At 43.7% G+C, this 25,996-nt stretch overlaps 2 protein-coding genes across 7 annotated transcripts in view; one reads left to right on the forward strand and one right to left on the reverse strand.

The window, feature by feature from the left end:
* Window positions 1-7,240, reverse strand: part of CRAMP1 (cramped chromatin regulator homolog 1) — a 50,233-nt gene extending 42,993 nt beyond the window's left edge. For 3 of the 4 annotated variants that reach the window (XR_010442016.1, XM_064725726.1, XM_064725725.1), the window contains exons 1-2: window positions 5,206-5,309; window positions 4,362-4,711 (exon numbers count right to left, since the gene is read on the reverse strand). Coding sequence is in view for 3 of the 4 variants with exons in the window: in XM_064725726.1 (XP_064581796.1) it covers window positions 4,362-4,711; window positions 5,206-5,246 (391 nt within the window). In the remaining variant the exon portion in view is untranslated. Of the gene's footprint in view, window positions 1-4,361; window positions 4,712-5,205; window positions 5,310-6,920 lie in introns of those variants that run through there. The other variant, XM_064725727.1, reaches the window with a different exon arrangement.
* Window positions 7,241-11,685: 4,445 nt separating this feature from the next.
* The window catches only part of IFT140 (intraflagellar transport 140), an 83,880-nt gene continuing 69,569 nt past the window's right edge, over window positions 11,686-25,996 (forward strand). Inside the window, exons 1-5 of one of the 3 annotated variants that reach the window (XM_064726092.1) lie at window positions 11,686-11,851; window positions 17,025-17,200; window positions 18,319-18,540; window positions 21,904-22,025; window positions 22,684-22,826. In XM_064726092.1, the coding sequence (XP_064582162.1) occupies window positions 17,054-17,200; window positions 18,319-18,540; window positions 21,904-22,025; window positions 22,684-22,826 (634 nt within the window). In that variant the 5' untranslated portion in view covers window positions 11,686-11,851; window positions 17,025-17,053. Of the gene's footprint in view, window positions 11,852-17,024; window positions 17,201-18,318; window positions 18,541-21,903; window positions 22,026-22,683; window positions 22,827-25,996 lie in introns of those variants that run through there. The other 2 variants (XM_064726093.1, XM_064726094.1) reach the window with 2 other exon arrangements.

Below are 25,996 nucleotides of genomic sequence, written 5' to 3' on the forward strand. Positions count from 1 at the left end.
AAAATTAGAGATACCTGAATGTGTTAAAAGCATACAGAGTGTCAATTGTCAACCTGAGCCTTCTAACAAGCCTATACCAAAGGCCTGCTTCTCTCTCCGGACAGGATCTGATATATATACATACAATGTATCAAAGGCAGCACAATCTGAGCTAACCCAGAAGAGCTATAAAAAACCCCCCATGGTTTATTATACATTTGGTCACTGCTCCATCTCCTGTAAATCACTGTTCTCTTGCTCTTCCTGAAGAAAACACCCATAACGCTCAATATACAGTTCCACTTAACACTGTGGCCGTGCAGCCTTGCAGGCAGGCATCTGTCAGAGCTCAGTACCGACTGCACACAGAGAGAAAATCCTCCTCTGGTGGCATGGGATGAGATACTGAGGAGTCCTGGTCCTGAGCCACTTCAAAAGGGAGAGAGGGGGAACTGTGTAAATGGGATGGCAAAGAATGAATCATGTCAGGGCAGGATAGAAGGAAGAGGTACTAAGTGCAAGTGAGAGGGACAAAATTAAGGAGAATTTCAGAACAATGGACTGTGCCAGTAGGTTTTAAACTTGGTTCATGTCTCAGTGAAATAATGCTGGAGGAGTAACATCTCAAATGATGGTTACAATATATTCTGCAACATATGAACTCGGGAAGTTACAACAGAACACACTGTAAGCACATACATCAGGTTTTTTGGTATCTACATCCTCTCTACAGAAGACAGTAGTTGATTTAACCCACATGCTACCAAATATAAAACTCTGGCATGCTGAAACAAACCAGACTGCTTTTTAGCAAGTTCTATACCATGCCAAAAGATGGAACACTTTAATTCGACTAAGCTTTCAGCTGAATAAGTCCTTTTTCAAAAAAGAACTGATTATTACCTCAAAACTAACACAAATGCTTGTTTGAGACATTCTATACATTTTAGGAATAAATCCAGAACAGCATGAAAGACATGTTCAAGCTTCAGCTCATCACCATTAGGCTAGTCCTCCTGACTTCATTCTGCATTCAGAAAATGGATAAAAACACGAAAATGGCAATACTCTACTCTAGTTCTAGTCAAGCTGCATCTACAGCACATTGTGGCCATGTATTCTGATATGCCTTTTGCCAACATGGTCGCAGCACACACACACACATACATAGTCCATCCACCCTGGCTTCATGGACCAAAGCCTCAAAACACACCTCAACACCTGTGCTCAGCAACCATCTGGCATCCTGGTGTTTGAGAAGCAAATTCCCAAAAATGCCTCTTTTTCAGCAACCTCAACTTGGTCTGCATCTCCTGCCTCAACAGACCTCTCTGCATAGGAACTCCCCCAATGAACTGTCTTGACACCACTAGTCCTTCAAGTTTCTGCTATGGTTTCATGCAAGTTACTTAAAGACTTCCTTTCAAACCTTCATGCTTTAAAAGTCATCCATCAGTTGAGGTGTAGACTACAACCTTGAAAATACAATTAAAAGATGATGAACAGAGTATGATAATTCTAAAAAAAAAAGGCAGAGATTCAGATATTTGTGCAGAAAATTTGATAAACCTTCCCACAATTCCAAATGGATTGGCTCCTGAAGTGAAATAGTTTCCAAACCGTATTTTACTGTACTACTTCCTATGTAATTTTTGCCCTAAACTCAAAAGTGCACCTCAGTACACAAAAGGCAAGAGGCAGGATTCAAAGGTGCAATTAAAGAGTACATCAGGGCAATCTGACTATTAGCAGCATGTTTACACACTCCACGAGGCAGAACTTGGGAATTATTATGAGCAAACTTCCCAGAACCACAGTAAGATAAAGTTGAAAAGTCAGCAGCTGCTGAGTGGGCACACTCTTTTCACAGTTTACAGCCAAGTTTATCAATAATTTGTCTGCTACAATTAAGGACCCTAAAAGCATGAATGTCAAAAGTAAAAAGGAATTTGCAACACACAGAAAAAAAAATATTATTTTCAAAACTTCTGGAGACAAACCATCCCTTGCTGAGCAACCACAATTTGAAAGAAAGTAAGTGCATTGATCACACTCCTTAAAAATTGGCAAGTGAGAGTCTTCCTTTCAGAATACAGAGGTTCTAGAAGTAGAATCACTTCAAAAAAATGTTAAGGATTACACAGCATTACTGAATGCCTATAACAAAAACAAGTTGCTGGTTTCACTGGATCAAGCATAGGCGTGGTCTGGTGACTCCAGTTGGCCACTGTCAGAGTTACCTGTGCAGCCATCACCTTGACTTTGACATAAAGAAAGTTAGTGGGACAGCTAAAGGAAAGGATTTAAGTCCAATCTTTATTAGTCATCTCCACCTTTCCGTTCATTCCCTAGCAGAAGCTGGTTCTGTGAGACACTTCGCTCGGAACACAGAGCACTATGAATTCTGATCACAAGGCATTCCACTAGGGAGAATTTAGACAAGCCTGGAAAACCTCTCATTAGGCATCTGTGAACATAAAGAGCTCAAATTAGAAAGGATCCCGCTCCATGGCTCTGTTCTCCAAAATCTAACAATTATAATCTCCACCATATCAGAAAATCCAATCAATTGTACACATTCACACCAAATCTGGCAAGGCAGAGCTGTGGCTGGTCTTAAAATTGAAAAAGTGAAAGCACAGTCATAATTCTAGCACAGTCACTCCTGATGAATTTAAGAAGTTCTCCCAAACCTGACAACATAGTACAGTGATTGCAAGCACTATCCATGACTACTGAATTAATATTTTCTGCTCTGTATGTAATTTTCTTATGTTTGTTTTGGAATCTGAATTGCAAGTGAATGAAATTTCTTTTCCTATTGTCTGGATATTCTTAGTTTAAAATCATTCTGCTGCTCTGGAATTGGAAATAAATGTTCATGTACAAACACGAATATACACTTACACAAACACACGTACTTGTTCACACATGTATGGACTTCCAAATCAATGGAATAATTTCAAATGGACATATTCAACTTGTGAATCACAGACAAGACATATTTCAAAGAAACACCTCCTCACATCCAATACTATTTACAATCCTGGAATTAATTATACATAGACATAGCTAAACACTCCTGGGTATTCCATTTGTTTGTTTATTTGGTTTCATGCAACTGGAAGAAAAATCACGTAGACCTTTCTGTTCTGTCCTCTACTACCACAGAGAGCTTTCATTTAACATTCAAGAGATTAAAGAGGACTTACTGAGGTATTTAGAAATACTTTAGTCAATTATACCAAGTGTCAAGCAACTGAGTTCAAGAACCTTTTTCTGATATAACAATAACTAAACTATCCCAATTTGCACTGCTTTTTTACTGCAACACAAAACGATCATAACTGTAATGCTTCCTTAATGCCCAGCATGTGCACACCCCTGAGATGGACAAGAGTGAGGTAACCTCCAAGACAAATTTATGCAACATGGAATTATACTTCAATTTAGCAGACAACAGTAAATTTCATTATTTTAAATGTTGATGCAATCTTTGAGTGCTGTTTTTCTCAAAAATTAACAGAAAATAACACTTGAGTTCTTTAGCACATGATATCCAAAATTAGGCTCAAGTACAGCTCAACTGCAGTGCTGAGATGTCATCAGTCACTGCTGAGCACACACAATAGCACCAAAATATTTAAATATCCCTGCTGTCTTCCAGCTATTCAAGTTAGAAACAGCACCAAAAAAAAAAGTCAAATTCTTGTCTCCAATGCTAAGTGGAAAAGCAGGTGTATGTATGTCTGTACCTGCAGACCTTCAGATGTATACAAACCAATCTTAATAAAAACTCAAATCACATAGATGCTCAAACTGTTGTGAAACAGGACTCCCAATACCTTAGAAACAAATATGCCAATATGTGTATTTCATTGCTGTTTCCAAAATAATTATTTGGATAATAGAAATAACTGGGGGAAACCATCAATGTCTTGTGGGTGGGATTTTTTTCCCTATGTTAACTAGCCCAGTGAATATTTTTTACTATCCAAGAACAGAATTCAGAGTGCAGCCACTTAATTACACAGCTAGCTAGAGTCTGCACTAATAAAAATAGAGGAATTTCCCAAAACTCAAGAGAGATGAAATAAAGACATTAAAGATTTGCTTCAATAATGTAGAATTTTTCCCTCCTCCACATAAATATCCAGACCCCCCATTTCTGGAAGTGCAGAGGACAGTGGGCAGCAGAGAAGCTGAAGCCTTGGGACACAAAGAAGATTTCAGCCATGAGAAACAAGCACCAAAACACCTTCCCAAAACCAAACAAAAGATGGCATCTACAGAAAGAGAATGACATCCCACAGCCCCACAGGTGCCTCCCCTCTTTGCCATCCCCCTTCCCTGCATGTTTTTAGGGTGTCAAAACACAGTACCTTTGCCTTTCCCGGCAGTGCTGCTGCCTACCGAGGAGGATGCCTGGGAATCCTTCTTCAGTCTCTTGCTCTGAGGTCTGACACTGGACCTGAGAAAATGATGCTGGTCCTGGCTCTGGGAGGGCTGGAGAGAGGCAGGGGCCGGTGACAAGCTGGGGTTCGGTGGGGAGCTGCTGGTAGTGTTGCTGTTAATGATCTTCTCTTCTTTCTTTGTGCTGCTGCTGCCTGGAGCTGCCTCTCCTCCTCCTCCTGCCCCTTCTTCTTCCAGGGACTCCTCATCTCCTCCTGCTCTCTTGCCCAGCTTTTTCACCCCTTCCTCCCCGCTGCTCTCTCCCAGTTTCACTGTCATCCTGCAGGGGAGGAGAGGGAGAAAAGAGGGGGGGAAACACAGTCAGCCCAGGGAGCCCCCCGGGGAGGCAGAGAAACCCCTGGGCTGAGAGGGGAGAAGTTTAGCTGCAGAAATTCCTCTCAACATGGCCGCCGTTGTTTGTTACTAAATCCCCCTTCGTTTGCTGTCCCGACCCAACAACCTGTGCCGAGGTGGGAGGGGGAAAGCCCCGCCACAACCCCTCCCAAACCGGCCCAAACGGCAGCCAGGGGCCCCCGGTGGCCCCCCGTCTCTGTCCCGGAGGGCTCCGGGCCGCCTTTGGCCGAGAAATCGCCCGGCCAAACTCGGGCGTGTGGCAGCGCTCGCCAGCGCCGGAGGAGCGGTAGCCGCTGGGCCGGCGGAGCGGAGCAGAGCAGAGCAGAGCGGGGAGTGCTGCTCCCCCATCCCATCCCATCGCACCCCATCCCATCGCACCCCTCCGCGGCTCCCGGGCCCAGGGCTCTCCTCTCTCCTCACCGCGGAGCCGCAGCCCGGCCCGCCGCGGGGGGGGGATCCATGCTCCTGGATGCGGCGGCGGCTTCTCCTCCTCTGTGTGTGTGTCTGGGGCTGGGACTGGCCGAGGCTCCCGAGGTTCCCGCTCCCCTCCGCCCCCACCCCGCACCTCCCCGCGCTCCTTTCCGCCGGGCCGCCCCGACCCCGCCGCCCCCGCCGACGGCAGCACCGTGGGCCGGGTCTGTTCTGTCACCGGGAACGGCCAGGGACTGGCTCCCCAGGCCAGCACCCCTGCCTGCCGCCTCTGCTGGGAGAGAATTAATACCACCCCATTTTTTCTCCTTTTTTAAATTTTTTTTTTTTTTCAATTTGGAAGTCAATAAACTTCAGATGCACCTACAGCGGTTGCACACCCTTGCCTCGTTGCTCCTGACCATGCAGAGACTCTGGCCAAGCAGGGCAGCCCTGAAGCCTTGTGCCAAGGGAGCATCCCTGGGCTTTCAAAGGCATCTGTCAACTTTCAGACCTGACATTGCGACCAGTTGCTGGGATGACTACTTCTTGTGCTGACTTCACAAATCCTCCCAACTCTGAAGGCTTTTTTCAAATACTTGGAACAAAATGTCAGATATGGACACAAGCTTAAGGCATTAAATCACATTATCTGTTAAAACCCAGCAACTGCTTTAGTTTTTCCTAAAGAGTGTAAAAATATTACTGACAGCATATCTAAAAGAAGTCAACTTCCAAGAAAGAACCAGTTTGAACCAAGGAGCACTTGGGATGCAGCTACCTTGACACTATGGCAGGAGCCACCATCCAATTTCCCTCTAAAAGACAACAAACAAGAAAAGATATCCAACAAGAGGTGGAAATTCTGAATATGACAAACACTGGAATCTCTACAGATTAGGCCGACGCCAGGATAACAAGGTTCAAATTAACGAAAATGCATCAACATGATATGGCATACAAATTCATCAAGTTACTGCTTAAGAGATGTATTCCTACTATTAAGATTATATTTTTCCGTCTAATTTTCAGCTAAAACACTGAATCCGTCCAGAACTGTGTTGGGCAATGTTTCGCTCCTTGAAAACGCCCAATAAGCTGTTCTGAACTGTGGATCCAAGCTCACACTGAAAATTGGTTATTTAGTCACCCGACAGGTCCTTAGTTACAGACTGGTTCTTCACTCACCAAACCTTAGCATTTCTAGTTATTTTGAGGACAGAAATATTTATTCTGACAGCTTGTGCTCAAAAACTTTGCATAAACAAGGCTTAAATAATTTCAAGCTTGGTTTTATTACTGCAAATTAAACGATGCACCCACCCACTGGCCCCCAACAATTAGGAGAGGGGAAACGAAGCCACACTCCTTGGGGACAGCTCCTTACAGGACCCGACTAGCACACCCCAGGATCTGCCCCACTTCTCAGCTGCTGGCTCCTTCCAGCATTCTGCCTAAGCCGGGCAGTTTCCCCGTTATAGCTGCTTTCTCCTTTCGTTTTCACCTTCTTCCTCCTTTCCCTTTTTCTCCTAAACTGAAAATTTCTTCAGCCTAGCTGCTTTAGTCGCCTACACCCTCGTGGCCGTCCCTCCGCTGCCTCCCGTAAGCGCCGCAGAGCCGCGTTCCCCAAGCGCGGCCGGCCCGGAGGGGCCAAGCGGGGCCGGGCCGGTCTCCCCAGGGCCGGGTGCGTGCCGCCCCGCAGGTTCCATCCCCCGCCCCTGCCTCACCTGCCGCATCAATGCCGTCACGCAGCCTACGCGCTCCGGCTCCTCCGCCGGCGGCTGCCTCGGCTACTCCGGCACCCACAGCTCCAGGCACCTCCGAGCTGCGCCCACACCCGCCAGCTCCGGAGGCGGCCGGCGCGGAGCCCAGCGGCCCTCCCAGTTTTGCTGGCGGCGGCAGCCCCGTTCGTGGCAGTGGGGCCGACCTCTTCCCTGGGCTACTCCGAAACCCAGCCGCGGTCCCAGCGCCGCCGGGCTCGGGACCGCGCTGGGCTCGGGCCGGGCTGGGGCTGCGGCGGTTCCGGTTCCTCCTCACCCTGCCCGGGCCGGGGGCGGGGCCGCGGCGCGCGGGCCCAGCTGAGAGCGCCGGCGCTCCCCGCCCCCCAAGCGACGCGCCCCATTGGCCGGGGGCGAGCGGGAGCGAGGCGGGGGCGGGGCCACGGCCCCAGCGCGAGCCAAACAAAGCGCGGCGCGGGGCGCGTGACGAAAGCTCCGCGCGGAGGAAGAGGCGGTGGCGCGTGTCGGCTAGGCGTGGATCGAACCCCGAGATCTGGCCGCTGATTGGCTGAAAGAAAAGCCAATGGAGAGCCATCTAGCCGAGCCCTTTAGAGCGGGCCCAGGTCCATTGCTCAGGGAGCGGGTAGCTCGCGTGCGGCGCAGTGCTTGCGGCCGCCGCGCGGGGGCGCTGCAGCTGCGCCCGAGGCTCTCCGCAGGCCCGCGGAGCCGGGGCTCGCTGCCCGCTGACGCCGGACCCGCGCCCGTAACGCTTGTGAAAAATGCATGTATTTTATGATTGGCTTTTCGCAAATATTAAAATGAATATTATATGTGTTGTGTTAGAAAATAATGCTGTATTAATTTTCTTAAGTACTGTGTTAAATATAGTTTTAGGTTATAAAAATTGCTAAAATAGGAACGATGCTATGTAAGATGCTTTGTTTAACAGAAAGGGCTTGCAGCGAGACAGCAGACACAGGACACCTAGATCTTTCAGAGAAAGGGAATTTATTGCCTTCTCATCAGAAGAAACAAACTTCTTCCCGGCTTGGAGGCGCTGTTAGGATTAGAAGGGAGTAGCTGACACTGACCAGACAGAATCCTGTGTTTCAATAGAATTTATGCATCATGTATGAAGTGTATGAATATGCAACGGCCTATCGTTCTTAAGGGTTAATCCTTTGTTAACGGGTGCCTTTTTTTGGGCTCGTGATGCCCAGAAAAAGGTACCCGGACGTCCGTAACTCTTTGTTTTTATTGTCTCATATTGTCTTAATTCAATTTGTCCCAATTGTTATTACTCTAATTGTGTTACTAATTTTATAACCATTTTATTACTATTAAAGTTTAAAAATTTTAAAAACAAGTGACTGGCGTTTTTCACACCGCTGACTCGCTCCCTTCGCCGGGACCCCCAGGAAAGCCGAGGGGCCGCTCTCCCTGGGGCAGCTGGGACGTTCAAGGGCTGCATTTGCTGCTGGGCGTTCTTCTTTTCGCAGTGGGTGCTCCTTGATGTGGACTGATACTTCATTGTGGTGAATTCACGTTAGCAGCTAAGCAGGATAATTTAAAAAAATCTTATAACTGATACTGCACGAGATACTTTTCCCTTAATAACATGTTTGTGGAAAGAACATTAGATCATCCTCTTTTTTGAATCTTCATAATTTTCCTAGCAGGAAAGGGTGCCTTAGTCCTCTTCCAAGGAAAATCTTTGTAAGCTTAGGAATAAAGTCATAAGTAGGCAAACCTCATGGTGGTGTCCAAATTCTGGAAAATTGGGCTCCCTTGGAGTATGTTGCAAATAATTATCTATGATGGTAGAAAGGTAATATGTCTTGAGCACTGTGTTATTACCTCTAAATATGCTGTAAAGTGTATTTGTGAGTAACCAAGTGGACTACTCTAAATGGAATTTGTTAAAAAAGGCTTGTCTCCAGTGCCGAGCTTTGTGTTTAAATCTACATCTTAGTTGTTTGGGGTTTTTTAAAGAAAATATTTCCCAATTTTGTTATAATCTTGCACAAGATCATATAGTTTATTTTTTCTCCTTGGCCACAACCAAATTCAACAATACTATTAGGAAATGGATTCTGCATCTCCACTGCCATGTATTTCCATAGTGCTTTGCAGAGAGATGTGCAGTTATGTTCAGCTCTCCAGATGAAAGTTTCCATTCTCTGTATGTAAATAACTTTCCCTGCTTGAATGGCCTCATTGCCTCCAGTGGACTGTTAAGGGGTGAAATTGCTCATGTGTCTAAATGTTTGTGAGAGAAAAGCTGACTGGGAAGGAGTTGGACAAGAGCTGAGAGGCAGGGGTAGGGTGAGATGCCAAAAGACACTTGAGCTTCCATTTGTTCAGTTTTGATGATGGCCCTTCCTCGCAATTCTGGTTTTACAGACCTGCACAGCTACAAAATGCAAATAATCTTCCAGTGTTTGTTGTCATGGTTTTCTAGGCCAGGCAAGAACATTAACTTGGATTTATCCCACCTCCTGTGTATTTTAAAGTATGAATAAAAAATTGCATTTTTACTAGAAAATAGAGCAAGCAATGCAGAACTGTTCAGCAGAAAGACAAAGTTAATACTTTACATTTGTTGATTTTTTAAATTTTGAATCTAATGTGCATGATCATTGCAAATTACAACATGGAAGTACTTTTTCCAAAGATCCTAGGTGTAAAAGTCACCAATATAGTGAATGTTCTGTATTTTGCTTTTAGATTACTTAGAAGCTAGCAGATTTCATTAATAATTTATTTATTCTTAAAAGGCTCTGAAATTGTTTATTCTGGCAGACAATAATGGATGATCTTTGAGTTGCTAAAGCAGTTTTTTCCCGTGCATGTAAGAGGATTTAAATGGAAGGACAGACTGCTATTGTTAATCCCGTATTGCTTACAGAATAAGGAAGCACCCAGTCATGCAACTTTGTTTTCTTCTTGGGGTGTGAGGTCAAGCCCTTAGGGGAAGGGAGGAAATGGGCTGTGCGCAACTTCACTACTGCAGCCAGTCCTGGGACTTAAGGGATTTGGAGCTGTGTCTTTTATGATACCAGGGACTTGGAACTAAATGATTTTTAAAGCCTCTTTCAACCCAAACCATTCTGTGGTTAGGTGACTTTATGAGTAGAAGGGAAGATGTTAAGATGCGAGGAGTCCACATTCACTTGTCTATTTATCACAGAAACAGGGCTTCTCTGTTGAATATTGAAGGGCAGGAAAACTTCATTCCCAGCTAAGCCTGCACAAGTAGGAATATGTAATTTAGTTATTGGGAAAAATATTGTGCAACATTGAAACCAGCCAATTCTGAGAGCTGCAAAGTGTTCACTTGAACAGAGACTCAAGTGGGTTGTTTAGACTATTTTTATTCCAGCCCAGAAAGGGATGATAGACTAGATGACTTTTTGAAGTTTCAGCTGGCTGTATGTTTTTGACTTGAGTGTATCATGTAGTTGCAGTAGTTTCCACAACAACTTGGTTATCTAAGACAACAAGGCATCTGCACGTGGTCTGCTCAAATCCTCAACCTCTAATCTGGTGAACTCAAGGCTACAGTGAGAACAATTGGCTGGGCAGAGGCAATGGATGAATTTCTGACTCGGGGATTGGCATCTGAGTGAGCCAACTGGGCTATTGCATGTTCAAGGAATCCACCACGAAGAGATGCCATAAATGATTGTTAGAGCTGATGCTTGTAGAGAGAGAAGATACAAAACTCCAGGAAACAGGACTTTGTCAGTTCTGCTGCTCTGTTCTATGGGAGTTGCTGACGTGTAACAAGGTCTAAAGCCAGTGTTTTGCCTCTCTACCTGAATGCTGCCCATAATTCTACAGATACACAGTGTGTTTCAATGTACTGTGTGTCTCTCACTGTGTACTTTTTTTCTACTTGCTACCAAATCAGAGGGGGGTTTTTTTGTGTATTTTGTGGGGTGGTTTTTTTTTGTGTTGTTGTTGTTGTTGTGTTTGGGTTTTTTTTCCTTCACAAGAGTCCCTGCATATTTGGGAAAGGAAACTTATAAACACCACATAAATGACACATTACACATGGCCAGTCAACCTGGAAATATACAGGAGCTGCTTGTTGTAGCTGTACCAGGTGTGGCTGCTTTTCATCAGCTTGCACAGAAGTGTTGTGACTTCAGAGGAATTACAAATAACTATGGGTAGGACAGTGCTGTGAGGATTTGGTCTTGAATTTTTTCAACCCTTTTGAAGGAGTTAGGCAAGCCTGGCTCTTGGGGCTGGCTGCAGGCCCGATGGGGGCGGGAGCCGGGCATGGAGCTGGGCTATACCTGGCATGGTGGTGCTGAGGGGTGTGGGGTGGTAGGAGGGCTTTACGGGTTGTCTTCATTTAGATGTTACTTGAAAGACATAGTCGTTAAGTTAAAAGCTTTTCCCCCCAAAACTCTGAAAGAGCCGCTGAGCTCCGGGCGGTACACTTAAATATGGTTACGACATGCGTTTCTATATCACGGAGGTTCAGCTGGGTCACACTCCGTCACAGCAGGTGCTTGATAGCGTAGGGGATCGGGAGGGTTTGGGGAAGGATCTCGATTCTCATGACGGCGGCACAGTCCATCACCTGCGCTAGAAAATACTCCTCCCAGGCCAGGCCACCAAACCCTGAAGACGCCTCTGAGACTGTCGGGGACAGCGCAGCGGGACGGCCGCCGAACCCGCTGTGCTCGTCACTTTCCGCCACTCTTCGTGTGCCGCCGGATGGCTTCGGCAGTTCCCGTCACTCCTCGGCTCGATTCGGCTGTTTCCGCTCCCGACTCTCCCCGTTGTCGGGGTAACGCAAAGCATCGCGGAGCGAGTGCGGCCTGCGGCGGGCTCTACGCGCAGCAGCCCGCGGCGTGTCGGCCGGCTCTTCATGGTTGTATCTGGGCCCGGCCCGCGACAGAGGGGTTGATCGCGGTCAGCCGGAGGTAAGGGGCACTTGAGCTGCTGGCGGCGGGGGCGGCCGAATCCACCCGCGAGCGAGAATGTGGTGGCGCGGCCCGCGTGTTTGTCTTCTCGGAGCCGTGGAGTTTGTGGAGCCCCTTGTTCTGTGCCGGCGAGTGGCGATCATGGCCCGGACGGGGAACGCGCGCAGGGTTCGGTCACTCCAGGAGCTGCCCACGGCAGCTTCAGCCTTGGCTCTGCCTGGCACAGGTTCCCCACCCCTTCTCCCTCTGTGCGGGTGCGGGATTCAACCGGGTTTTTGCTGCGTCTGTTTTACTGATTAGAGAAGATTGTACATAGTCATTAACCATCTTTTTGTAGCACAGAGCAGTTTTGTATTATCTTTTTTTTTTTTTTTTTTTCCTGGCGCTGGCTCTTTTAAACAATTTTAAATTTTAAAACCAGCATTTCTTATAGGTAGAAGTTAAAGGAAAGACCTTTGCTTTGGGAGTCTTGCCAGAGAATCTTGTTAAGGCAACTTGGACAGAGACCCCTTTCACCATTTGTGTGGTGACTGGGGGGCTGATGAGTCCACAGCTCCACAGGTACAGCAAACCAAGTTGCTGTCAACCTCGATGAAATGTGATGATAATGTTATGTTTGCCCAATTATCTCATCAAAAAAAACCCAAACAATATTTAAGGTAGCAACAATTTTAATTGAATAGTTTAGAAAATATATAAATAAGGGATAATTTTGTTCAAATAATAGCGCATAAGCAAAAACAACTGCGGGGTACGGAGGGCAGGGTTCTTGACCCTTGCCACTTCACGTACAAGCTTGCCAAGTAAAAGTCACTTCTTATATGCCATGTGTCAATTCTATCTCCTCTTATTTTCAGTTCGTCACTTTTCTGTCTCTGCCTTCATTACCACTTTTACCATGCATGCACTACCACTCGGTTTGGTGGTCGCACAAGTCTTTGGGGGTCGTCACTGATGAAGGCCCTGTAGTCTTCTTCATTGTCCTTTAATTCACCTTTGGGTTACACATGCGCACTAAGCCAGTACAATGTAAGCCAAGACTAACGTATCACTGCATCTACATATCAAGGCAATAAGTCCTTTATAATTAGCATTTTCTTGGACCTAACCAGGTTCTTGGTAATTTTTAGCAACTGTATCTTCAGCTTCTTTCCTGTGGTCCTTGAGAACATCTGCTGGGATGGGGGGGTGGGTGGAGCCCCTCTTTTCCATCTCTTTTTTGGCATTACAACTTTTAACTATTAACTGTTTTATTATTCTCAAATATTAATTACTGCATCAATATTGATTACTGTTTCAATTTTTATCAGCACGAATCATACCTATTTACCACAATAACACTGTGACAGAACATAAAAGCAGCTTTTTAAGCACTGTCCCCAAAGACAGAATAGCATATATATTTTTTTCCTGATCGTTGATGTTATTTTGTGAAATATGTGCCCGTGCTCTGGCTCGCTGCTGTCATTTGCAGTCGTTAATGTTGTCTGTAGTGCGATGTTGTCTGTAGGGTGCAGTTGCAGTGCAAGCCGCAGGTTGAGCTTTGGGTGGCCAGAGCAAGAGGCTGTGAACTGCTGACTGCATAACACCAATGGGGACCTGTGGCCCAGCCAGGGACACTCAGAGGCACTCAGCAGCAGCTGACACCCCCCAGACCTTCCCTGCCCTTAAACTGAAAGGGTGTAAAAGCCCGGGGGATCCTTTGTTTGACATTCCTCCTTGGAATTACCAGCTTGAGCTGTAATTTTGTTATTGCACCAAAATGAAATTATTTTAATGATCCAGACATCTGAGACTGCTATGAGAAACCTATGGTTGGGCTGGTAAGGAAAGCTGGTTTGACTGTGGAGGTGTAGCTGCCTTGGTCCCCGCTCAGGCGGTGCGAGAGTGACTGTCAGGGTGGCTTCTGGATGGCTGGACAAGGAAGTTGTCTTAAAAAGAACTTTATGGGATCTCGTAAGAAAGATGGATACAGACTTCTTTCCAGGGCGTGTACTGACAGGATGAAGGACTAATGGTTTAAACTGGCAGAAGTTGTTTTATTGTGAGAAGAAAAGTTTTATTGTGAGGGTGCTGAGGCCCTGGCACAGGGTGCCCAGAGAAGCTGTGGCTGCCCTCAGATCCCTGAAGTGTCCAAGGCCAGGTTGGACAGGATTTGGAGCAGCCTGGGATAGTGTGAGGAGTCTCTGCCCATGGCAGGGGTTGGAACTGGATGAGCTTAAGGTCCCTTCCAAACCATGCTGAGATTCCATGAGGTCTAACCATTTTTAAGAATTGCCTGTGGGCTGTTTCAAAAGTGTCTGTCAGATGTATCTAATTTGATCTTTGAGATCAAGTGTGGGAGCTTGTTTATGTTCTATTCTAAAATACAAAATGGTTAACTTTTTCAGAATTTTATTTTTTTTGAAACTTTGAAAAAATAGAACATGCTGGATAGTTTGTAGAGGTGATGTTACTTGGTTTTCTTTTTATTTTTTGAGGACTTTTTTGAAGAGGCAGCTGTCAAAGCTACAGTTTAAATACATGAACTAGCAGTAATCATGTGAGTAATGAATTCCCAAGATCACAGCAAGAAAATGAATGTTGGTTCATTTACACCACTGAGTAATCCACTTATGTAAGCCATTTATTTATTTGTGTGTAGCAGTCTGCTGCACAACTCTGTGTAGTTACTGTGATGTTGAGGAGTATTTTATATTTGGGGTTGTCCATAATTTACCCAACAGTATCACTGAGTCTTGTTTTAGTAAGTGCCAGTCTGCCATTTTAAATTTACACAGTTTTGGTTGAAAATTTTTTCTTGCTGTCTATTAATTCCAAAAGTTAAATTATTGAATTGAGCAAGAGATGCAATTTGGAAGCTTGATAAACTTATTTCTGTCATTGAAGGGAACTGAAATATCTGAATAATAATAAGTAATATTAATAACTACAGATGCAAGGAACAACTAAAAGTAGAAAATGGTGTCTATAGAGAAGATATTACAGCTGTATGGCTTGATAAAAATGTTATTTTATATGAAATGTAGCTTTGTTTTCATTTAGGCATCTTACATTTTTGTTTTAATCTGAAGTGAAATTCTTTATTATTTCAAATTTTGAGCCCATCTAAAGCTTATAGTCAAATATGGACTAAATCCTTCCTCTCTTAGAGGAAAATGAAACAGATAAAATAAGGAGTAAAGTAGTAGTATGGGCACAGAATTCTGAAACAGTACTGGAGATGTAAGAAAACTTTTAAAATACATGAAATCAAGATGAAAAACACTCCAGATTTTATTTGAATGGTTTGTTAGTTGTTTTTTTTGTTGTTGTTGTGTTTTTTTTTTTTTTTTTTTTTTTGAGTGGTGATAAAACTGGACCATGCAATGCCACTTTGAGAATGGTGAGGATTTTGAAGGATTGTACAGATAAAAGTGAGTGGATCTTGTTGGAAGATGAAATGGTTTGTCCTTAGGGTTACTGCTCTTGGCTGCTCTCATATCCAGTAGTTGATGTTGTTCCTTGTGTGTGTCAGAGGCAAGATACAGAACTCCCAATTTACTGAACAGAGTTGCCCACCTGTCTAAATTAAGTGCCTGGCAAATTAGTTATTTGAGGCACTGACAGAAGATTTAAAGAAAAGAGACCTTAAGAGTCTGTTGATGCCCATTTTACATGCTGGTGGCTCACTGCTGTGCATGTGTGTGCCTGTGGATTCTGAACTCATGGTTTACCTGTGCAGAAGAAAACATCTCTTCCCCTTAAATGTCACAGAAGTATTTTAAACATTTCATGCTTGGGGGCTTTTTTGTGTCTATGTTCGTTTGTGTTGTTTTCTTGGGGATCTTGTTTTGTTTTTCTCCGGGTCCTGGCAGGATTCTGTACCTGGGGAGGAATAATCCCATGGACGAGTCCAGGTTGGGGACTGCCCTGCTAGGCAGCATCCCTGTGGGGAAGGATCTGGGGGTCACCAGCTGTCCTTGACCAGCTGTGTGCCCTGGGGCCACGATGGTGGATGGTGGGGTGGGTGAGGGAAGGCATTGCTGGTGGGCTGGGGAGGGGATCCTACCCCTCTGTTCAGCCCTGGTGAAGCACATCTGGAGCACTGTGTCCGGTTCTGGGAGCTGGGCTGTTGAGCCTTGAGAAGTGACAGCTGAGAGGGGACCTCATCCCTGTCTGACCTCATCCCTGTCTGTCAGTGTCTGTGGGAAAAGCTCAGGAGAATGAACCAGGCTGTGCTCCATGGGGCTCAGCAATGGCTCTAGAGGCAATGGGCAGAAACTGGAACATGGGAATCTTTACTGTGTGGCTGATTAGGCACTGAATAGGCTGCCCCAGAGAGGATGTGAAGTCTCCCTCATTGGGGATATCCAGAATTGTCTGGACACAATCCTATGCCATGTGTTCTGGGAAGACATTGCTTGTGCAGGGAGGCTGGGCCAGTTGATCCACTGAACTCTGTGACTCACTAATTATTTGCTAGGAATTTGAGGTGTTTCGCTCCAGGTGGTTTTGTTTTGAAACTGAGCTGACTGGATCTCATGACACAAATCCAAAGACAATTTCTGTGTATAAATTATTACAAATTATTACTGATGCCCTTGCCCTTGATTTCTGACCCACAACACTGAAAAGGGTTTTGTTCTCATGTTCTTTACTGTGCAGCAGCAGCACTTACTTTTTCATTCAAATGTTGGCAACAGTTCCAATATAAATAGCAGATAGTGTGATTTCAACAGTACAAGCTCCTAAGTGGTGACAACTGTTGAAACTTTGAAAGCTGAGACATGAGACTTAACATAAAAGAGTTCAGTTTGTACATTAATTAACGTCTTTGGATTTGAAGCTGCTGGAAGTAGCTTTCTGGTAAATACTAAGTTATTTCAGAGTCCTTTGAAGTAGGCCAGCACAAGCCACTGGTGAGAGACTTGGTACCGGCTTATGTACACTGGGACTCTACAGAGTGTGAGGCTCAGTGTTTCTCCTTTTATTTTTAAATGCCACTCTGACATTGTCATGTCTATGTAGTATATGCAACAAGATAATGCTGTAGTTTTATTTTCCCTCTTGTTTTAACCATATATATGTCATTATATATAGTGCATAAAATCAATATAAACAGCATATATGTAGTGTATATGTATTATCTGCATAAGCAGACCTGATAGAGATGTTTTTATTCCTTGTACAGGTGTGCAGTCTGAGACAGCTCCTGTTTTTATGGCTGTGTACGTGGATCATCGAACAGATGCTCCTGATTCTGTTGCCTCCCCTTCCCATATAGCATGGCACCCACTTCATCCACTCCTGGCAGTTGCTTCCATCAGCACAGCAGGTGGGGGCTGTGTGGATATCTACCTGGAACAGGTGAAAAATCAACAACTTTGCTTTTGTTCTCGATGCAGAGTCACAGAATTGCAGGATGGTTTAGACTGGAAGGGACCTTTAGGATCATCTTGTCCCAACCACTTGCTGTGCGCAGGGACACATTCCATAGACCAAGTTGCTCCAAGCCCCATCCAACCTGGCCTTGAATACTTCCAGAGATGTGAGATGTGTGAGAAGTCACACAGCTTCTCTCAGCAACCTTTATCATTGTTCTGATTTAAAACTTCATATTTTTAATCTCTGTTTTTGCAGGCTTACTTATCCTCCTGAAGTATCTCTGGGTTTTAATTACTGTCTGTGTCCTGTGCTATATGGAACATGACCCATTCATCAGCCACTCATTATATGTATTTTTAAAAAGATCTTTATAAATTAAATTGATCTTTCCTTTGAAATTTGATGTTTGCCATCTATAAGTCTTGTTTGTGATGATTACTGATTTGCTTTTTGCTTCTCATAGTGTGAGATTTTCAGACTTGTATGTAAATGAACACATGCTGCTGCTGCTTTTTAACTCTTAAGTGAATAGAACATACTAAGAAATGGAAACTGAACAAATCACTCTACCACCTCAAGACTAAACTGATTTTCTGCCTGTAGACAGATATTTCTTTTGCATACTCTAACTTTTACATGAGAGCCTTGTGTAAGACTTTGGTTTGCATAATTTTAGAGAAGTAGCACTAAAAGTATCTAAGTCTGCAGCAGAAACATGTTACTGAAACATGTCTCTTAATACAATAGCCTATAAAATGTGTACTTTTCAAAGTGTATTCTGAAAAATTGTTATCCAAGTTTAAAAAATGGAAAAAGAAATACTTAGAGAGGTTAAATGATTTGCATGAAATATTCTTGTGAACCATGCCTAAAGGAGGATCTGCTTTAAGAGCTGTTGAAGCATTAGATTATTCTATGTCCTTAGTGATGTGCTTTGTTCTTTTTCAATAGCTGGAACTTTTTTTTACTTTGAAATATGCTTGAAGCCTTCTTATATCCTTTATATGGAAGAGAAAGCTTGATATTGACTGGGCTATGAATTGGAAGGTTTGGTTGCTGAGTTTCCACTGGACTGAGCTCACACTGATTTTTGTTTGCAGGGAGAACATGTGCCTGATTGCCATGCTGAGAGAAGCTTTCAGGTCACATTACTTGCCTGGCACCCTTCCAGACCCATTCTGGCATCAGGATGGGAGACAGGAGGAGTTCTGATACTGAACAAACAAGACAAGGAGCAGCACACTGTACCCCCAAATCACAGCGTCAAAATCACAGTCCTGAGCTGGAGTACAAGTGGTACCTGCCTTGTGTCTGGGGATGGGGTGAGTAGCTGAAATGCCATATGGGTTTGATGTGGAACACAGTCTTGGAAGCTCTGTAATAGGAAAAGATCATGGAAAGGAGATCAATGGGGAAGGGAGACTTGTGTGGGAGGGAAATTTCTTTTCCTTAGGTACAAATTAAAACTGATAGGGAATAAAATAAAGTCGTAGTGTTTTAATTTTTTCTACAATATTTTTCTACAATTAAAGAATTGCCATTCTATAATTTTTCTGTAAATAAAATTGTGTTGGATCTCAGTGAGTGCTGAGCATTGATGAAGGTTTAAGGCTATTTAATGGATGGAGCAATAGAGGTATAGACCATTTGAATTCTTTTGCTCCTGTCCATGCACAAGTTTTAGGGCAGACTCAAGAACAGCTGTTGAGAAACAAATTCCAGCTATAACATATTCATCCATACTGAGTGCAGAGCAGTGCTCACAGGAAACCCATGTTAATCTCTCTTTTTCTGGTTTTATGAATGCCTTAGTATTGTGTCATATTGATTGTATTGGGAAATGTGACACACTATTTCTTGATGAACTGGTTCCCCTTTTACATAGTGAAGTGAGAAAGTAGCTATTGAATATTCAGGATTAAGTATTCATAGAAGATTCTGATTTTGCCAGTTCCTGAGTCAGCAAATGAAGAAAAAATTGCATTTTTTTTTCCTGTATTTTCCCTGATTCAAACTTGAGCTTGCACAAGAATTTCAGTTCTGCTCTTACCTATATGTTAGAATTCCCAATATTCTTATTGGGAGGAAAAGTTATTTTTATTCATTGTTTGTAAAGTTCTGCTGCTGCATTTGACAGAAATGCAGAAATTCAAAATTGAGTAAAAAGAGAATTTATCATCTTCTTTTTTAGAAAAGAGAAAGTTCTTCCCAGGCAAAAGATAGACACATCTCAGTGTAGCTGAGGCCTTAATCATAATGAGCCAATACATGTATATAGACAGAACTTACATTTATGAACAAAATACTTTTCAAATTGATTTCAAACCAGTGTCACTATGCTACGCTCTGAGGTGTAGCACAGATAGACTTAATTTCTTGCGTATTATCCAATAGTTTATATGTTTATTTTTTAATATTTTTCCCTTGAGGGCTTATTTTTAGGAAACTTCCATTAGGTGAGCGCTGCCAGGATCATGTTCTGCTTATATTAGAGGAAATTCTTTAGAAATAAGATGAATATTTGGATCCTGATTAAGTTTCTGTTTCACCTAGAGGCTGGTTGGACACTGGAAAGGCTCCCCAGGGAAAGCTCAGAGCTGCAAGGCTTCCAGAGCTCCAGGAGCCTTGGGACAAGCACTGGGGCACAGGGTGGGGTTGTTGGGTTGTCTGTGCAGGCCAGGAGTTGGGCTTGATGATCTGTGTGAGTCACTTCCAACTGAGCATATTCTATGATTCTACCTTCACTAGGATTTCTGTCATTGTACATCCTGAAATGCAAGAAAATTATTTGAAAATAACTTCATAAAGTTGGAATAGGATACTGTGAAAATCAGAAGCTTTTATTTTGTTTTAAGTAAAAAGAACATGAGTGATTTCCACGTTTTGATCACACAGAGGATATAGGTGCTTTCTATAATGAAAGCCTATTTGTAAGGCAAATTGCTTTCATACCAAGTAACTTAAAGCTTCATGTTTTTAAAAATTATTGGGAAGTTACAGAATGGAATCAGAGAATATCTCCATTTGGAAAGGACATTTAGATAGATGATAAGGTCAATGTCCTGTGTCCTTTAAAAATATCATTTGAAAACAGATGAGTTCTGCATCCTTTCCAGTGTGACTTAGGAGAGGTTGTGAGCCTTTTTTGTTTCCAATCTCCTGTGCTTCTAACTAAGAATTGAGATTGTGCAAGTCGGTTATCTGGATACAGGCTGGAATATCTAGAAGGAGGTGGAACGAAGGTCAGCAGCTTTAGAAAGCTGCAGGCTTTTCCTCCAGCTTATGAATGGTGCAGGTGATTTTAGTTGGGAATCCTTGGAAATTGGTGGCATATAAAGCTGATGGAAGAGTGAGAGGAGGAACCAACAAGGTTGGTTCATAGGATCCTGTGATGTTCAGAGGTAACTAGCAAACATTTTATGAACTGCAAGTATCCTCTTGGGACAGGAGCACAGCAGTGTCACTGTTGCACAGATGAGTGGCATTCTTTAACCTGCAGACACATAGCACTTAATAAACAGTTTTGGATGGTATAACTATTGCCATCTTACTGTTGAAAAGAAGTTAGAAGTTAGAATCGTAGGAAAAACAGAAGGAAATGTTACTTTGGAAGGCCTCAGCTGCATCTTATGTGGCTTCTAGTTAGAATTGTGAAGAATAAGTGACCATTTTTTGCTACCACTTCCAGGAAAAAGATGATATTTCATTGAAAACAATAAATAAAAATAGAGCAAATTCTAATACCACTTTATGGTTGTCTATCTTAATAAAATAAAATGAGATTGAATTTGATATTGAAAATTGTTGCTGGGTTTTTTTATGTAGTGCTTACATGGAACGTTCCTAAACGCAATTTGGTTTCATAAGCACTAGCATAACAACAACAATAGATAATCTTCTTAGCATTCCAACTGTGAGGATATACTGTAAGTCATTTTATTGGAATTTGTCTCCACACTTTTTAGTCACCAGGGGTTTATTGCTCCTGAGCTGCCGCTGCAGGGTGTGAGTTATGTCAGCACCTGTGCCAGGCTCAAGGGCTGGCCTGTGAGTTAATTAGCTAATCAGACTTCCTTTCTTTAGCATATATGATTTTTCTAGTTACTAGATTATTTTTCTAAAAGTAAGCTCTTGAATGTCTGCTCCGAAAGAGGAGGAAAGCTCCAGAAATTAAAAAATTCTGCCCTTAGTCTTTCTACAGCCTGTGACTTTACATGTCTAATCATATACCCATGCTCATCTACATCAGTTTTATATACACTTACTGAGGGATGCATGTGCTCTGCTATCCTTTATTTCAATTGCTAAAAAATAAGCTATCAGACTACTTTCAAGAAAGAATGTGGAAAGGACATTATCAAGACAAATATTTACATCTGCTACTTACAGAAGAAAACTAAGACTGTTCCATGTAATTGCTCTGGCAGTGTGATTTAACTAAAAAAGGATAGGGCCAATAAGCTTTTTTTAGATAATTTGATTTTAAGGGAGCAAATAATATAATGTTAAAGATAGCTTTGGTTCCCTGTGGCTTAGTTTTAAGTGGGTGTAATTGTATGTGTCAACTAAACAAAAGGAAGGGGTTGCTCCATCAATAAAACATTTATTTTTATGTGCAGTGATTAGCTTGAGTCTGAATTCTCATCTGTGTGCAAAGGGTAATGAATTAACTTGTCTTTTTCTAGCACGGTGTCTTGTGTCTGTGGAAAATGGACCATCGGGGCAGAGTGCAGGGTCCTGCCCTGGTTAAGCAGGAGTATGGGAAATGCTTGTGGCACTGTGTCTTTTGGCCACCCCCTCCTAGTGAGTGAGTATTGGCCCCGTCAGAGCTCTGATAGACCAAGTCTTTGTCTTGTTCCACAGAAAGAAAGTCCTACCCACAAATAGACTGTTTAAAAATATATAAAAATGTTCTTTTCCTAACTGCCCTATATTTACAAGCTCTTCTTCCACTCTGATAGCTGGCTCTGTGTCCTGTGTGCAGTAACTGCTCCTCTTTCTCTTCTCCACATCATCTGTTGGTTGCTGTTGACTCTTCTGTCTTAGTTCTTCTAATTAGCAATATTGCTGATTGTGGAAAGCCATAAACACACTGGAAACACAATTATCATTATATTCTTGTCAAAAATAATTAAAAGTCAGTTCTTAAACATTATTATTTCTCTCCTGTCCAAGCAAGAAATAGGAAGCAGCTGCAGTGAAAAATCATAGTTCTCCTTGTCTGGGCTTTTCTGTTTTACATCTCTGAAAAAATAATGACGTGTTTTGAAAAAAAGGTGAAATAATGCAAACGAAAACTAATATTGAAATTTTGTTTTGTATTTTTTTGAGTCCGCCCTTTTTTCAATCAGTGTATGAAATATTTGTTCTCTTTATACAATATGCTTTATTAACTTCTCATCCATTCTTTGAGACTGAAACTACAGTTATGAAAAGAATTAGGAGTGAAGTATCTCTCTTTTCAGGGACTTTGTACAGCTGGCAAAAGCAGCTGTGAGTGGTGATGAGAAAGCCTTGGATATGTTTAACTGGAAGAAAGCTGGAATAGGACCACCTCTGAAAACAGCAGTCCAGGAAGGACTCTCCTTCTTTATCACTTTGGCAGATGGTAAGAGCAAAACCACTTTTCCATTTGGCTGGGAAGTTGTTTCCTTAGAGCTTCAAAATAGCCCAGTGCATGATAGTCTTGGGGTATATTCATATATCCCTCATATTCATATATTCAGTAGGGTAGAGTATTCTATAGGAGTTGTAGAATGTTTGGTAAGAAATGAATAAAACTACTCATATCTTCAGGATGGTTTTGTTCACAAGGGTACCAGAGGTACTGGGTTAGTCAGGTTCCGAAGAAGTGAGTATGAGGAAAACAATCTCTAACACACAAGTGTAGATAAAATTAGCTTTTGTGCAAAGCTTCAAAATAATGCATGTGTTCTTTTTTCTATAAATAGGCAAATTCTGCTGAAACATACGTCTTAAATTCTCAATTTTCTTTTCACTTTTTTGTCATGCTTTGAAATGATGCTTCAGTCTTATGGACTAACAAAAAGTCTGAGAATCTGTTTTGTTTAGTTTGCTGCCTAATAGTGTTTCTTCTCCGTATTTTCCTCTTCCTTGCCTTTTACTCTTCCCTGTCTTTTCCTATCCTTTTTAGTCTTCTGGGTACTAGTTTGCTCTAAGCTAACTTTCTTCCCACCCCAAATTTTTTTGTGATGCCATCTCTCTGTAATTTGCTCTCTCTGAACTGGAGCCAAAATGTGTGTGAGAAGTTGCATAATCAGTGTTTCTGGTAGGTGATTCGAGTCATCCTGTTGATTCAAGTGTTAACTGTTCTGAAAACGTTTCAGTTATGCTGGTTCTGCAGGTCCGTTACAATTTGATTCAGTGTTGTACCAAAATTGCCACCCCTTGTTTACACCAGTAGGGCTTGCAGGAGGGGCATGGGCCAGCTGCGTGGTTGGTTTGCAGTGTACCTTCTTTTAATGTGTGAATACAAGCCTCTTTACTTGAAGGGTACCATTTAAATGGAAAATGGACACAAGGTACTTCATAAAGATACAGGGAGAGAAGCTTTAGGAAGCTGTGCCCATTCTGTCCTCACCTTCAAAGCTGCTGTTGTGATGGTGCAGAGCCCCATCTAGGGACAGGCTGTGTGTCCTGCAGGTGCTGTCCTGGCCTTGGGCCTCTGCCTCGGGTTGAGACAAGTCAGGAGGAAACGTCCTGAAAGGGGCATCTCCTCTGAAAAACAGGCCGGTTTGCGGCACAGCCTCTTCCCATCAGACGAAAGGAATTTCTTGGAGAAAAGGGAAAAAACCTGTTTATTTAACACAGAGAGTGCACGCCGGCACGGGAGCAAGAATGAATAATATTAGATGTGAAAACCTTCTCGCTGTGGAGAAAGCTGGTGGATTTGAGAGTCCTGCTTGGCTTCTCCCGAGGTCTGGAGCCGGGTGTCCCTGCAGCCTCCCCCCTCTGGGCCGCGGCGTGGGACTCCCGATGATGGCCTGGTGTTTTGGGCTGGAGCAAAGCCGAACAGTTCCAGAAGAAGAAGCCACAGTCCCGGGAAAAACTTCTTGACTCAACTAACATTAAAAAGCTAGCTACAAAAGAAAGAATTCAACGGCAAAAGAATTCAACTGTCTTCTCTCCTGAGAAAGAGCGGGGGAGAGTCTGTGTTTGAACACAAACTGATGAAAGAATTTCCCCCGCTTCTCCCCCTCTCTCGGACCTAGCTTAAAGTTACAGAACCTGTGTCTGGGCATAAAGTAGATGATAAGGGATACAGTATTATAAAGTCACCCCAAGACAGCCTCCTTGTCATACTTCTCAAATTTCAATCAAATGATACTGTCTGACTGTTCCTTGTGAGCAGCTTCATTGCTTGGGTTGGTTTGAGTGTATGTATTTTGGACTCAGTTTTTAATCTAGTAATGATCTGCTCTAACTCCCAAATGTCCTGAGAAGAACTTGGAGGTGCTGGTGAGTGAGAGCTGGACATGCCCCAGTTGTGTGTGCTGGCTCCCAGAAATACCCTGTGTGCTGGGCTGATCCCACAGTATGGGCAGCAGGGGAGGGGGGGATTTTGCACCTCAGCCCCACTCAGGTGAGACCCCACCTGCAGAGTTGCCTCCAGCTCTGGGGTTATCAGCACAGGGGTGACGTGGAGCTGTTGGAATGAGTATGGAGGAGGCCATGTAGATACTTCATGGACTGGAGCCCCTCTGCTCTAGAGTTAGGCTGGGAGAACCTGGAGAAGAGAAGGCTTCAGGGAGAGCTCAGAGCCCCTTGCAGTGCTTAAGGGGACTCTGAGAGAGCTGGAGAGGGACTTTGGAGGGCTTGCAGGGACAAAACAAGGAAACGGCTTCCCACTCCCAGAGGACATGGTTAGATGGGATATTGGGAAGGAATTGTTCCCTGTGAGAGTGCTGAGGCCCTGGCACAGGGTGCCCAGAGAAGCTGTGGCTGCCCCTGGATCCCTGGAAGCATTCAAGGCCAGGCTGGATGAGGCTTGGAGCAACCTGGACTAGTGGGAGGTGTCCCTGCCCGTGGCAAGAGGATTAAAAAGAGATTCATTTTTAAAGTCCCTTCAAAACCAAAATGTGTTGTGATTTAAGAAGATGAGGATATCTATTGCAGGGAGAAAATAAAGCAGTGGGACAGGACTTGGATGGGCCATAGAGTAGCCACAGGCCCAGCACAGAGAGCACCCCCTGTGCTGGATGCTGCTGGGGCACCTGGATTCTGGGCCTCTCATGACAAGAAAGACCTTAAGGGGCTAGAGTGTGTCCTGAGAAGGGAACAGAGCTGGAATAGCGTCTGGAGCACAAGTCTGATGAGGAGCAGCTGAGAGAGCTGGGGGGCTCAGCTTGGAGAAAAGGAAGCTCAGGGAGGACCTTCTGGCTCTGCACAACTCCCTGATGTTCAGGCAGGTGGGGATTTGGGCTCTGCTCCTAGGGAGCAAGGAACAGGACAAGGGGAAACAGCTTCAAGTTGTGCCAGGGGAGGGCAGACTGGTGGAGGGAATTTCTTTGCAGGAAGGGTTGTTAGGCATGGGAATGGGCTGCCCTGGGCAGTGGTGGAGTGATCATCCCAGGAAGTGTTCAAAAATGACTAGATATGGCACTTCACTGTATGGTTATTGGGTGTGGTGCTACTTGGTCAAAAGTTGGACTTGATGATTTTGGAGGTCTTTTCCACCCTAAATGATTCTGTGATTGTATGATTATAGAGTAGTACAACTTAATGACATTATAATGGCTTTTAAAATGTTGATGGGTG

This window comes from Zonotrichia leucophrys, chromosome 14 (assembly GCF_028769735.1).
Source record: "Zonotrichia leucophrys gambelii isolate GWCS_2022_RI chromosome 14, RI_Zleu_2.0, whole genome shotgun sequence".
NCBI classification, from domain to species: Eukaryota; Metazoa; Chordata; class Aves; order Passeriformes; family Passerellidae; genus Zonotrichia; species Zonotrichia leucophrys.